Here is a 12784-nt window from a genome sequence, read left to right as displayed (position 1 = left end):
GGATCAAGGCAGGTAGCTATGCTCATAATCAGGCTTTCCGGTCTAGGCCAACGAAAAATGACTCTTTTGATTCCTGTAAAGGTGTTAGCTGGTGGTTTCTTCGGTGGCCTAATGTTGGGGGCGAGAAATTGAAAGGCCTACGCTTCGTGACGATTCGGGTTTGAGTCGGTGGACTTTGTTGAATATTGCTTTGAGGTTACTTTCCAACTCTTTATCTTCAATTCCTTGGTAGAATTTGCAGACGAAGTGGCCTCCGGTTCGGAGAACAATCGAACTGAAATGTAGCGCCGCATTACACAAATCCTGACAATGAGTCTGTTAGCCCTGGACTGGAAGCGTCGTATAAAAAATCAAAATCAAAATCAAAGTCCCTAAGTTCCAAGATTTTGTGCAGCGCAGCTGTGGGGTGACAGTACCATGCTTCCAGCGTGATCTCGAAAGGCATTGCCGCTCGTATTCATCATCCTGTTGTAAGGATTACTTAGACTCCGTTTCCAAAAACCGGTGGTTTGCTGCCAGGGAGCGGACATATCACTAAGGACCACATCTACCGTCCTTTCATTCACGAGTTTCTCGGCCTCGGTCTTGGTTGCAGTTCCATCTGTCTCCGTCTCTAGGGCACTGGTCAAAGCCTCGTCAATAGCGCCAGGCGGACGCGGCCTGCCTCTATTGGGATTGCGCAGAAATTCGAGTATATAGGCCTGGATTTCGGGGTTTAGGAAATTGCCCTGGATAGTTGAGACGCCCTTGGGCGGTTGGGCGGGGATGAGGTCGACGCCGAGGACTCGGCCGCCGGGTTGGGTGCGGTTCACGGCTACCTGAGATTGAGATCTGTCAGTAAATTGCCGGGAAATCGATATGAAGCAGTGAGCATACTTGCGACCAAGATCCTGGCGCATATCCCTAATCAACTCGTAAGCAAAGCTACCCCCCGAATATCATGTCCAACCGTAAATTGGGTTGAGAGGAGATCGAACCAGATCTACGACGGTCTGGCCCCGTTTGAAAAGCCGATATTTCTCATCAATCTGTCGCCAAGAAATAGTGTTAGCAGCGCAGCAGCGAGAAGATCAAAGTGCTGGGTAGAATACCTGAAGCAGCTTAAAAGCCGCTCGGCTTTTCAGGCCTTGAACGGTCGCCTCTCTCGTAAATTGATCTTTCTGCTGACGCGCTTGCCAGCGCTTGGATGATGCCCAGCGAATTTGACCCAGTAGAGACAATTTGGACGCGCCATTTGGGCGCAGGGCGAAGAGAGAGCACATGTTGCGCGTAGAGTATGGTAGGGGGTTGGAAGAAAGAGATTGGGGTTCTGCCGGCAAAATGGATAAGCTCTGGTGGGTCTTTCAAGTTGATAACGGCTAGCGTGCATATCCCATCCTATTCATGCAGGCGTATGATCCCTTCCGAGGCGAGGTTCTTCTACGAACTAAAGATATTAAACCAGCTCTCACGTATAAGGAATTTCAAACAGATCTTACAGAGTTTGAATCAAAGCTTATGATTGATTGAACTATGTATTGAGGCATCTATAAGGTTCGAGCCTACGTATGTTCTAAAGTACCAGCCTGCCAGTGAGTGCCAGTACTAGTAGTAGCCATAGCACATATTTCCAAGGTTATTGATAGATTCTATACTATATCTCATTGGAAAAATAAATGCCTCCTGCCCCCTGGGCAGTAGGCAGGGTTCAGAATAGCCCGAGAGGTATACTGTGGCATAATCAGGAACCTATAGGGCTCAAGTTCACCAGAGCAATACAATAAATGGGTTTCGCTCTTCCAATTAGCAGGCTCAGGCCTGGAATTCAATCCTAGTAGTACTAGTAATACATAGGCGCTAATTAACAAAGAGCACTAGTACTAGTCACGGTACTAGTATGTGAACTTGAATATCTACCTAGGTAGTTACCCCCCTAGTTCTCAATATATTCACTTCCAGGCTCTCAAACCACTCAAGTGCCGTGGTCATAAGAGCTCCTCGCTCGCAGCCGTGGGCCATAATAATAGAACAGCCAGGGTATAGGCGCCATGACCAACGCGGCGAATCCCAAAACACTCGTCGCCCATCCCACTCCAAGAGCCTCATACATCTGAGTGACGAAAAGTGGGAAAGCCGCCGAAAGACTATACCTCGACAGCGACGAAGCCCCACTAGCCGACGCCCCATACTTTGACCCGTACACATCCAGCATATAGAAATTGCAGGGTACATAAATCAGGATGCTGCCGAGGAGAGCAGTCCCCTGTGCGATAATCGGACTTATCCAGTGAACATCTGGTCGAGCGGACCATCCAAACCAAAAGAGAGCAATCGGCAGCACAAGACTTCCATAAAGCGCCGTATATAGTTTTCGCTCTGGGTTAAAGCCCTGCGACTCCTGCCCTCGCCGCGCCGCGATCTTCTTATTTCGTAAAACGGAATCCATCGATATCAAAATGAACGGAGCAACCAGACACCCAACCGCAAGTCCAAGAAAAGATAAACTCTGTGCACTCACCGAGAATCCATACACCGTCTTAAACACCCAGGGACTAGCCACGACAAAGGTATATAAAAGCGCAAACTGAAACCCCGTATACAAACAAACAAACCCAACAAGCGGCTCAGTAGCAAGCATATGCACCGGTCTCGCAATCGTAGAAGTGACGAATCGACGCAACCGCAGCAAATTCGTCCCACTAACAGACTCTCCAACTTGAACCCCGAGTCCATCCTCAACCAACCCCTTCCTCGCGCACTTCTGCAAAATAGTCGCCTTATACGACTCTCTCAAAAACAACGCGAGCGGATGAAAAACACCCGCCATGATAAGCACAACCCAAGAAGTCCACCTCCACCCTCGCTCCTGCACAGCAAACCCGCCAATCAAAGGCCCAATCGAACTCCCAATAAACGGCACAGCATAGTACGCTGCAAGAGGCACGACCCTCTCTCCAGGCGCCGTAAAATCCGAAATCGTAGCCGCAGCAACAGAAACGCCCGGCGCAGCAAACACACCCGCGAGAAATCGGCAGATAATCAGCGAAGTGATGTTCCGCGCGAATCCCGCGCCGAGCAGGAAGATATCGCACAATGGGAGTGTGAGTAGATAGACAAATTTACGGCCGAAGGTCTCGGATAGCGGCGAAGAAATCATTGGGCCGAAGGCGAGGCCGAGTGAGTAGGCTGAAAGTGGGAGGAGGGAGATTGTTGTTGAGACGTGGAATTCTGCTTGGACTTGGGCGTGGCCTGGGGCGTAGATTGAGGCTCCTAGCGTTGTTGTGAAGCCGATGGAGCAAATTATTAGGGTTGAGAGGGTCTTTCGGAGACGGGACCAGTTTCTTGGGTTCTTCTTGTCGGTTTGGGATGTCCAGTCCAGTTTGTTTTGAGTCGTGGGTGAGGCATCGGTGTTTCCATGGTGAATGGGGCTCATTGCCCGGGAATTCATTGGGGGTCTCGGCTCCAGAGTATTGTATGTGCTAGTTTGAAGATGTTGGAGAAGAAATCTATAGCCCGGGGTTTATACCTGACCTGCCCCAGAGCCAAATGTGGAGAAGAGGACCCTTCGGCGGCAGAGTACCCTTCGGCGGCAGAGTCTAGTGGCCGAAGCCTCGGTCCCTCTCAACAAGTCGCCGGTCAACGTCCCTTCGTGGCGCGCGTCAGTATGGAAAATCGCCGTTGGTTAACGGATGGAAGGAGTGGAATAGTACAGAATGAGAAAAATGAATCAAGGCATTGCCACATTTCATGTCCAATTGAGATAAGCTAAGAACACATCACGTAGATAGTATGTCACAAGACTCCCTCCTCCCTCCAACCTGATAGCACCGCAACCAAGCCGTAAGGGAATAAAGTCAAAAGTGGGATGGGATGGAAAAAGATAATAAAAAGTACAAGTTTACAACGCTACCAATCACTTGGTATCCCATGCAATATCGAGCATAAATAGAAGATGATGAAAAGAAAAACAGACAGCCAGCTCCACACACAGAGGGCCAAACCCCCAACAGAAACAAAAGGTATGCAGTTCGGTCAACAAACAGACAGAGACAGAAAAGACAAAACTCAGAACCCGGGAGGTCTGGAGCTGGCCATTTCTCCGTAACGACCACGACCCTTGGTCGTATCGTATGCGTTCAAGACACGCATTTGAGCACCATCGTCAGCTTGAGAGAAAGCGTAGCCACGCTGTTTGCGCATACGCTGAACCTGGCGAACCTTGCGAATGGCCTTTTGGAACTGCTCCATTCGGGGACGGTAGTCCTGCACGTTAAATTTCTGGATTTCCTGCACGTGGTGGTATTGCTGGGGGTAGTACATGCGTTTTGCGTACTTCCAGGCATAATCACGCATCAGACAGATGCACGGGAGAACGAGAGCCATCAGATAGAATTGAGGAAGTTTGAATAGAACGGGGACGGTGCCGTAGTATTCTTGCGAGAATCCGATGGCCGGGGCGGCGTAGCCGTAGGCTGGGATAAAAACCAACCAGAGGAACATGGAGCCGGGAATCGCGATGAAATGGTATTTCGTCCATGTGTTCGAAATCAATGCTGCTTTTCCTAGAACGGTGGCAAGGACGGATGTGTATAGAGCTTCTCCCCATACCCAGTGACCGGCAACCTTTCCATCCGCCATGGGTAGATCCCAGAAGAATAGAAGCTCGGAAACGAGATAGAGGAGGAGTGAGTGGAAGAATCCGTTCAGAATCCAAGCCCAGAAACTGTGCTTGCGGAAGAAAAGACCCTTCTGACCCAGCTGGTATAGCTGGGGGTAGCGATCGAGTAGACGTGCGGAAATATACTGGTCGAAGATTCCCATGGCGAATGGAGGTAAGACGGTAAACAGAACGTTGTACAAAGACAGTGTCCATGACTCGTAGATGACCTCTCCAGAGAAAGCGTTTTGGAAAGAGTACTGAAAAAACGTTAGTGATGAATGGGGAGGTAAGGGTACGCGTTCAACTTACCCAGAACTGAGTCATGTACAGCGTGATGTTCTTATAGAACGAGTATAGAATGACTCGACTAATACGAGAGTAACTCCAGGCACCGTGCACAAGAAGGAGCTTGCGAAGGAACCGGAATTGACCAATAGCTACATCGGCGGATCGAGCAGCCTGGAGACCTTCCATACCACTGATACCAACACCAACATGCGCGGCTTGAATCATGGACACGTCATTCGCACCATCGCCAATTGCAAGAAGCAACGACTTCAGGTGACGCTTGACAAGCTTAACGACCAAAGCCTTTTGGAGAGGAGAGACACGGCAGCAAACAACAGCTTTGCAGCCCACAGCAAGATCCAAGAACAATTTCTCCATGCTCTTCTCCAGCGCAAAGGTCAAGGATTTTCCATCAATCACCAAAGCAAGGGGCTCGACATCGCCCGAGTTGGCTTGGGTCTTGACAGCCTCGAGTTTCTTTTGCAGATTATCACGCGTAGCTTCTGCTGTCTCCTCGTTGATGATCAAAAGCGTCATATCCTCGGAGATAAGTTTGCAAGACATGCCAATGTTGATGGCTGTCTCTTGTCGATCACCAGTAAGAACCCAGATCTTGATACCAGCTGTCTGCAGGGTGTGGATAGTATCCGGGACACCGTCTTGCAGTCGATCCTCAATGGCAGTTGCACCGAGAAGGGTGAAGTCCTTCTCAATCAACTCGGCAGCCTTGTCAAGTTCGTCTGCACGGTTACCGCTGACGGTGGTATTGGCTGTGTCGAAGATCTTATGCCACTGCTGGTACTCATCCTCGGGAATCTCCCGCATGGCCAAACATAGAGTTCGCAGACCGTCTGATGCATATTCTTCAAGATGCTGAAGAGTAGTTTCAACAATCGGGTTGTTAGCGTGGAGACGCTCGAGAATGACAGTGTCGGCACCCTTGCAATAAATGCGAATCTTGCCGTCGGGGCAGCGGAAGATAGTCGACATACGCTTCCGAGTGGAGTTGAACTCGCACACGGCTAACAGCTCATACTCGAAATCGCGTCCGTCGTCGGTAGTGAAGATAACGGACCTGGGCTTACGGTTGGTGAATCGGTATCCAAGCGAAGCGGCGCCATCGACCAGAGCCCCCCTCGTCGGGAGAGGCAGCCTGATACTTGATTTCATCCGGGTTGTTTCCTGTGCGTTCGGGGATGACGGTATGACAAGTGGCCAACAGAGTAAGAAACTCCTTGATGAGGCCCTGGCTTGGGTGGGATTGCATGTTGCGACGGAGAGTCTTAAAGTCATAGATGCCATATTCACCATCGTCCTCTCCAGCTGCCCGTCGGTCCTCTGGGATGTCATCTCCATATTGGATACCCCCAATGGTGCACTGCTTAAACTCCATCATATTGCACGTCAAGGTGCCGGTCTTGTCGGAGAAAATATACTCAATCTGACCAAGTTCTTCGACCAACGAAGAGGTTCGGCAAGTGGCAGGGGTGTCGCTTTTGTCGTAATAGATGTCCAGATCGGAGTTGATGAGATAGGCTTGGAAATATTTGACGATTTCGATGGTGACGAACAAAGAGATAGGAACCAAGTTCGAGTAAAGCACCCAGTATGTGAAAATATCCAGGAAGAACTGCTTTACCATATTGGTGTCGCCGTAGTCGAGGTATCTGAGCTCGGAGGACTTCGTCTTGCGGATGACAAGGTCGCCAACGGAACTGATGACACTGAGAGCGATGAGAATACTCACAAGCATCAAAATTTGAATATTCACCATGCGCTCCACAGCAGTTCGCTTGATAGGAGTAGCCGTCGCGTTTCGCATCAACTTGGTTTCATGACCAGTGAAGACGACAATACCGTGAATCCACGGGGTATTCCGCAAGGTTGCACCTCGCAGCATCAACTGATCCGGAGCTAGTGACAATTCTTTCTCTCCACCTCCAGCATTCATCGTCAAGGTAGCTTCGTAGGTATAAAGACTGCTGTTGGGCTGTTCGGATCGGATACGACCACTCAAACGACTCAGGTCACTGGGACTAACCAGGTGCGCAGTTTCGGGAATGGCTTGCTTGATCTTCAAGTTTGTCTCTCCATCCAAATTTGCTGTTTCAATATAACAGAGACCTTCCGGTTCGGACGATGCCAAGAGCACCAAATCTGCGGGGAAAGGCTCCTCCGACTCGACGCGAACCACGTCTCCAACCTTGACATCTACCCATTTCGTCTCATGAAATGAGGACCCTTGAAGGACCTGTGTTTTCGAATAATTCAACCCTTTATCCGACGTGCGACGCTTGTAATCCTCTACCGATTCCTTGATTGCCGACACTAACAAGACAATCGCCAGCGGAACGACGGTGGTGAATTTATTCGTGGGGGAGACGTTGGGAATTTGTTGTAGAATAGCGGTAAACAAGAAGAACAAGTTGGCATATTTCGAGAATTGTTCGAAGAGGAATTTGGGGACGAAGGTGATAAAGTTGTACTTGGCGGTCGAAACGTGGTTATTGACGTACTTGTGGACGGCATTCGCGGGCGGATTGTTGACTTGGATGATACGGGGACCCATCGTTGAGGGATCGGGCTTGCGACGCCCAAATATGGATGTTAGGTCGGAAGCTTGGAACTTCTTCTTGGCCTTGGGCGCAGCTCTGGGATCAGCAGTACTGTCAACAGTCGCTCTCCTGGCTCCGGCCTCAGTCAGAGGTAGATCCATCTCCGAATATTGGTTCCCCATGCCAAACATGTATTTAGCCTTGCCCATCAATCCACCTCCCAAGCCCAGGATGCTATTCCGCTCGTTCGCTTTCCGTACATGATGCGCGCTCGATCCGCGGTCGTCATCTGGATCGAGGTCGTAATATCCGGAATGGTTATCTTCGAGTTCGTCAAAGGAATAGCGCTGGTAGTTCGCGAGGCCCGATGTTTGGGAATAGGTGCGGCTCATGCCGGAGTCCGTGTAGGGATCGTGAAGGAAGACGCCGGCATCGCCAGGCGCAGGAGCAACAGAGGGCGCATGGTATTGAGCTCCAGCTCCAGCTCGCTGTGCTGGATTGCCGACAAAGTTGTCGTAGGATACGGAAGGACGCGGCTGCGCATGGGGCTCGTCGGAATCGTCAATGTTAAATTGGCGCAAGAGATGGTCATCGTTCACGGGCGGGGGTTGACCGGAGTTGTAGATAGAGCCTGATCCTGAATCCAGCAGTAGATCATCATCGTGGCCAGCTGGATGCGACCCAGGGGGCCTACCGCTGGCCATGGTCCCGCGGGGGAAGCTGACAGCCTCACTGGAAGTAGTGGTGATGATGCCCCTGAGGCATTGATCGGAAGCAGGAAATCAAGGGCGACGCGCACAGCTCGATCTGCAGGGATGAATGACAAGAGGAAGGGGTCAGTGGGGATTGCGTAGAGATATACACGGGGGGGGGCAAAAAAAAGTGGAAGAGGAGGAGAGGTGGCTTAGCGGGTGAAGGCAGCCGTCTTCGTCGAGTGTTGATCGACCGCAGTCCCGCTTTTTTGGGGGGGCGGTAAGCAACAAAGGAGTAAGTAATAGTCCTGGATTAGTTCAACCTTAAGAAGGGTATACTTAAAAATGATTAAACATATACTAGTAAGAATAATTAAATTAAAATGCTAAAGTTGATCCAATACAGGTGAATGGAGTGATACTAGTAGAACTATTAAGTGGTCCGCTGCGCTAGACATGAAACGCGGAGATCCCAAAATAGCAACATATAAGTTCCTGCGGTATTGTCAGAATACTAGTTACTGCTACCTAGGCACTAGAGTGTCTTTTGTTTGCTCTTTTTAGCATACCTAGTACTAGTAATAATCTTATTACTACCGTTAAACTCGGTAATTTAACCTCAATGTTGAGAACTATATCAGTACTAGTAGTGGCATCATATTCATCACGTATCCGGAAAAAGGATTGTGCATAATTACACTCATGCGATTGATTCTTATAAGCAATGCGGAACTCCAGCCCAGGATCATAAAGGTTCTAGTCATACATCAGAAGCAGTAGCCAAATCACCGGTCATTTTCAGCGCGAGACAGATCCGCCATGCCCACCTTAGCCCGTTTCGCTAGGTCAGTCTGCATCGCTTTCTCCATCTGAGCATTGATCTCCTTCACTTTCTCTAGCGCGACTGTAGACTTGGTCACCATCTCCATTGGGTCGACAGGGGCTCCAGAGAACTTTGACAGGAAGCAGACATCGCCTCCATTGTTAATTCCAATCACCAGCTCTCCCTCCGACGCCTGCTCCTCCTTGCGGGTTGCGTCGAGAATAATACTCTTGCCTTCGTTGTATGAGTTAAACGTGATGGACAACGGCTTGTGTGTGATGTTCAGCGCCACGGGCACTCGCTCCTCTACTCCATAGACGATGACTTGACCGTCCCGTACTACAGCATCCGGCCGGCGGAAGTGTTGCAGTCCGGTCATGATCGCGATACAGGCCGCATCGGTCAAGTTTCCGTCATAATCCAGCACATGCACATCGGCGCGGATACTCCAGCAGCTCACGCCTTTGAGAATGCAGAGCGATTCGGTGTCGAGGGCGTTGGAGCGACGGACGACGCTGTCCAGGACGTGGGTGACATAGGCTTCTAGGTCATTGGAGCTGCAGTAGAGCGGAGAATTGGTTAGCGCAGCCCAAGGAATCAAATTTCACCAAATTCCCCCCGCGGTCATAAAGCTTACCGGCCATTTTCCCAGGCTGGTGAGCCCATCGCAGACAATTCAAGATTGATTTGGAACAACCCGTCAAAGGGACGGTCATCGCGGGGTTTTGTCACTTCGGCAGAGATGCGGACAACCAAACTAAATAAAGATCGAGTCAGTCAGTGACTCCAACAAGCATTGGGAAGCTTCAAAGTAGCCTCGATATCACCAACCTGGTCTTGCCTAGCTGCAGCTTCACATGTCCATATTCATCGCCAAAGGATACGCTCAGCGGGCGGAATTGATCGGGGTTACGGCCGTCGAGACGCACATCTTCGCGCAGTGCTTCAAGAATGAAGTCGCGCTCCGCGTTGGAAAGGGGGGGCTTCTTTCGACATGATGCGATTAAAGCCTGCACCTGCACGATCGATCGACGTGGGGATTCCTCGCTGCTTTTTTTGGGCCGCGCCCGTTTTTGCCGCGACTGACCGTATTTGAGAGAGAGTTGAGCCAATAGGAAAGCGGTATATGGTGGGCGGTGGACTCACTGGGCAGGAAATCATCTTGGAAGCCTCCCACTCCTCCCTCCTGCTTTACATCACACCAATCTAAACATCACACAATGACTACCGGTATGTGCTTCCCACAGCTGCTCAAGCCTTTGTTTGAATTTCCCGACTGACCATTCGCAGCCCACAGACCCACCTTCGACCCGGTACGATTACCACCGACACCATAGCCCATATCTTCAACTCCATGAACCACAGCTGACCATTATAGGCACAAGGAAAAGAGGCCCTCCGAGGCCCGGCCTACCACCAAAGACTTCTTCCCGCACATACCCATCTGAAAGTTCGGTACGTAGAAGTGATAGACCGGGGACGGCATATCGCAAAGCTATGCTAACAACTCACCAGACAACCCGGACAAGGTGGAGATGCTGATCACGAAGTTCGCGACCTTCGCGCCGAGCTCCTCCAGGCCGAGGCCGCACATTTCGCCAAGAAGAACGGTGTCCCTGTTCAAGAGACTGCCCCCGAGCCAACTGCCCACAAGCGGCAACTCGAATCAACACCCGCGAATGCAGATGTAGACACAGCAGACGGCGAAGCGGCAGAGGATCCCGAGGCAAAACGGAGGCGAATCCTGGAAGAATCACGCGATATCGATGCGGACTCGGACGGATCGGAGGAAGATAGCAGCGACGAGGAAAGCGACTCCGAAGACGAAGCCGCGGATTTGATGCGCGAATTGGAAAAGATCAAGAAGGAGCGGGCGGCACAGAAGGAGAAGGAGGTATGTTGATGGGCTCTGTATGGTGATAGATTCCGATACTAATGCTATATGTAGGAGCAAGAACTTGCCGCCGAAGAACAGGAGAATCGCGAGGTTGAGATTGCTCGCGGCAACCCTCTGCTAAACTCGCAGGATTTCAACATGAAGCGTCGCTGGGACGATGATGTGGTCTTCAAGAACCAGTCTCGTGGATCTGAGAAGAAGGATGGCCAGGAGTTTGTTAACGTATGTTCTTTGCGGATGATGTCTTTATGGGTATTGTGTGCTAACGTGGGTACTTCTAGGATCTGCTGCGCTCCGACTTCCACAAGAGATTCATGGTATGTTCATGCCTCTATACCCGATACGCTTGAAATGTCAGTAGTTTGCTAACTTGCTTTGTCTAGTCTAAATACGTGCGATAAAAGCGTGCTCTTTCAAATTCACATTTCACATTCATAGTTCTAGAGGATGATATGGGCAGTTCTCTGTTTGAAATACCCTGGCGTAATAGGAATCAATTCTGACACCAACAGGTGCATTCAATTAAGCCAGTATGAGTTTGTGTATGCTTGTCCTAGGGTAGTTGTAGCCTACCTTCCTCACCACCACTCCTCACTCCTTCTCACTACGTTCTCACTCTTCCTCATCTTCCTCCACCTCCACCAACCACATTCACCCTCTTCTCTCACTTCCCCACCGAACTCACTCTCACTCACCGCCCACACCGCCCTTTGTTATCAAGATGAAATGCCCCCGCAAATTAAAGACAGGCCTTGAAGACCATCCAGATCCTCTCTCTCAACTGCCTGAGATGGACACCCAGCCAAATGCCAAGGCGCTGCACAGTGAGCTAGGCCAGAACCCAAAGCCCTATATTTGGACAATTTAAACTAACAATCATTCCAGCGCGCATCAACACCGATATCTCGCAATTGCTCCAGCGATTCGAGAATATCATGGCCACCGCAACTGTATGGCATTCACAACGCCCACAGTCGAAAGAAAACATAAACTGATGTTTCTACTTTACATTTCCAGGCCCAAAATACCACCCACACATCTACTGCTGTTGAAACATACCAGCTAGATGTAGAATCTACTGCTCTCGTGAGTTCCCCTCCCCCGCCTCTCCTCGCGGTCTTCGTAGCTAATTACCACCCCAGGTCCGAGCTGCGGAGGACATACTCTCACTCACACGCACGATGAAGGAGATGTGGCTGTTCGGCAAACTAGAGACCATCGGCGAAAACGAACGTGATATCGAGCGCCGCGAGAAACTCGAGGCGGATATTGCGGATATCCAGAAAGCTATCGAGAACGGTACCTTGACTAAGCGCGTTTTTCCAGACGAGACGAAGCAGAGGAAGTAGATTTGGTCTAGATGAACTACTTTTGGGCGATGTCTGTGCTGAATTTCAAAGGAAGTTTGGATTATGTTTGCATTGGGGGGTGAATCACCTCCCGACTACGGCGCTTTGGGGTTTTCGGGATTGGGCATAGTTTTGCTTGGGGGGGCTTGGCGTTTTCTTTTCCTTTTGGAAAACTTCCCATATGCTTTTTGAGATGGATTGCTGTTGTTCGATTGTTAATATGGACGGGTTTGTCTATTGAGTGTCGCAGGTCTAGATATTCTGTGTAAACTGCGAGATATGCTTGAGTCTTTTGATATCTTCTTTTCTTATGAATCGCTTCATCACTCGATAAATATAAGCAAAGATTAATTGTTAATAGCTGCTACCATGTGCCTCAACTTGGGATATGAGCCCGAAGTTGATCAATACTCTACTATTTGGATGTTAGTATGCCGCTTGCCCGCGGCCATCTGGGCAGAGGTAAGTACTTGATCAACCGCAGCAGCATGATAGCAACCTTGCCAGTGGTACATGGATAAGAATATGGAGAACAAAAGAT

The 12784-nt window shown here is 50.1% G+C and overlaps 6 protein-coding genes across 6 annotated transcripts; 2 read left to right on the top strand and 4 right to left on the bottom strand.

The window, feature by feature from the left end:
- Positions 1–108: 108 nt before the first annotated feature.
- On the bottom strand, positions 109–1262 carry N7533_007953 (RlmE family RNA methyltransferase; the record flags this gene model as incomplete). Its single annotated transcript, XM_057104603.1, has 5 exons — positions 109–303; positions 417–818; positions 877–903; positions 978–1028; positions 1092–1262. 5 exons carry the CDS (start codon positions 1260–1262, stop codon positions 109–111), a joined length of 846 nt encoding a protein of 281 aa, XP_056959560.1.
- Positions 1263–1951: 689 nt separating this feature from the next.
- On the bottom strand, positions 1952–3412 carry N7533_007952 (MFS transporter; the record flags this gene model as incomplete). The annotated part of the gene is made up of 1 exon (XM_057104602.1): positions 1952–3412. The coding sequence occupies one exon, from the start codon at positions 3410–3412 to the stop codon at positions 1952–1954; it is 1461 nt and encodes a 486-aa protein (XP_056959559.1).
- Positions 3413–4044: 632 nt separating this feature from the next.
- Positions 4045–8186, bottom strand: N7533_007951 (aminophospholipid-translocating P4-type ATPase DRS2; the record flags this gene model as incomplete). The annotated part of the gene is given in 3 exon segments (XM_057104601.1): positions 4045–4896; positions 4949–6002; positions 6013–8186. The coding sequence occupies 3 exon segments, from the start codon at positions 8184–8186 to the stop codon at positions 4045–4047; spliced, it is 4080 nt and encodes a 1359-aa protein (XP_056959558.1).
- Positions 8187–8959: 773 nt separating this feature from the next.
- On the bottom strand, positions 8960–10079 carry N7533_007950 (exosome non-catalytic core subunit RRP45; the record flags this gene model as incomplete). Its single annotated transcript, XM_057104600.1, has 3 exons — positions 8960–9554; positions 9635–9754; positions 9829–10079. Coding segments are annotated over 3 exons (966 nt in total), but the record flags the coding sequence as incomplete, so codon positions are not given.
- Positions 10080–10217: 138 nt separating this feature from the next.
- On the top strand, positions 10218–11295 carry N7533_007949 (spliceosome-associated CWC15 family protein; the record flags this gene model as incomplete). The annotated part of the gene is made up of 7 exons (XM_057104599.1): positions 10218–10227; positions 10288–10310; positions 10376–10452; positions 10513–10891; positions 10946–11116; positions 11176–11211; positions 11278–11295. The coding sequence occupies 7 exons, from the start codon at positions 10218–10220 to the stop codon at positions 11293–11295; spliced, it is 714 nt and encodes a 237-aa protein (XP_056959556.1).
- A 389-nt stretch (positions 11296–11684) lies between these two features.
- Positions 11685–12243, top strand: N7533_007948 (RNA polymerase II mediator complex head subunit MED22; the record flags this gene model as incomplete). Its single annotated transcript, XM_057104598.1, has 4 exons — positions 11685–11718; positions 11780–11844; positions 11912–11980; positions 12037–12243. The coding sequence occupies 4 exons, from the start codon at positions 11685–11687 to the stop codon at positions 12241–12243; spliced, it is 375 nt and encodes a 124-aa protein (XP_056959555.1).
- Between the last annotated feature and the right edge of the window lie 541 nt (positions 12244–12784).

This window comes from Penicillium manginii (assembly GCF_028828005.1).
Source record: "Penicillium manginii strain IBT 31320 chromosome Unknown utg000005l:1.0-5665137.0:1.0-5668048.0, whole genome shotgun sequence".
Taxonomy (NCBI): domain Eukaryota; kingdom Fungi; phylum Ascomycota; class Eurotiomycetes; order Eurotiales; family Aspergillaceae; genus Penicillium; species Penicillium manginii.
Note: the sequence above shows the minus strand (reverse complement) of the source record. Positions and strands in the feature narration are given on the sequence as shown.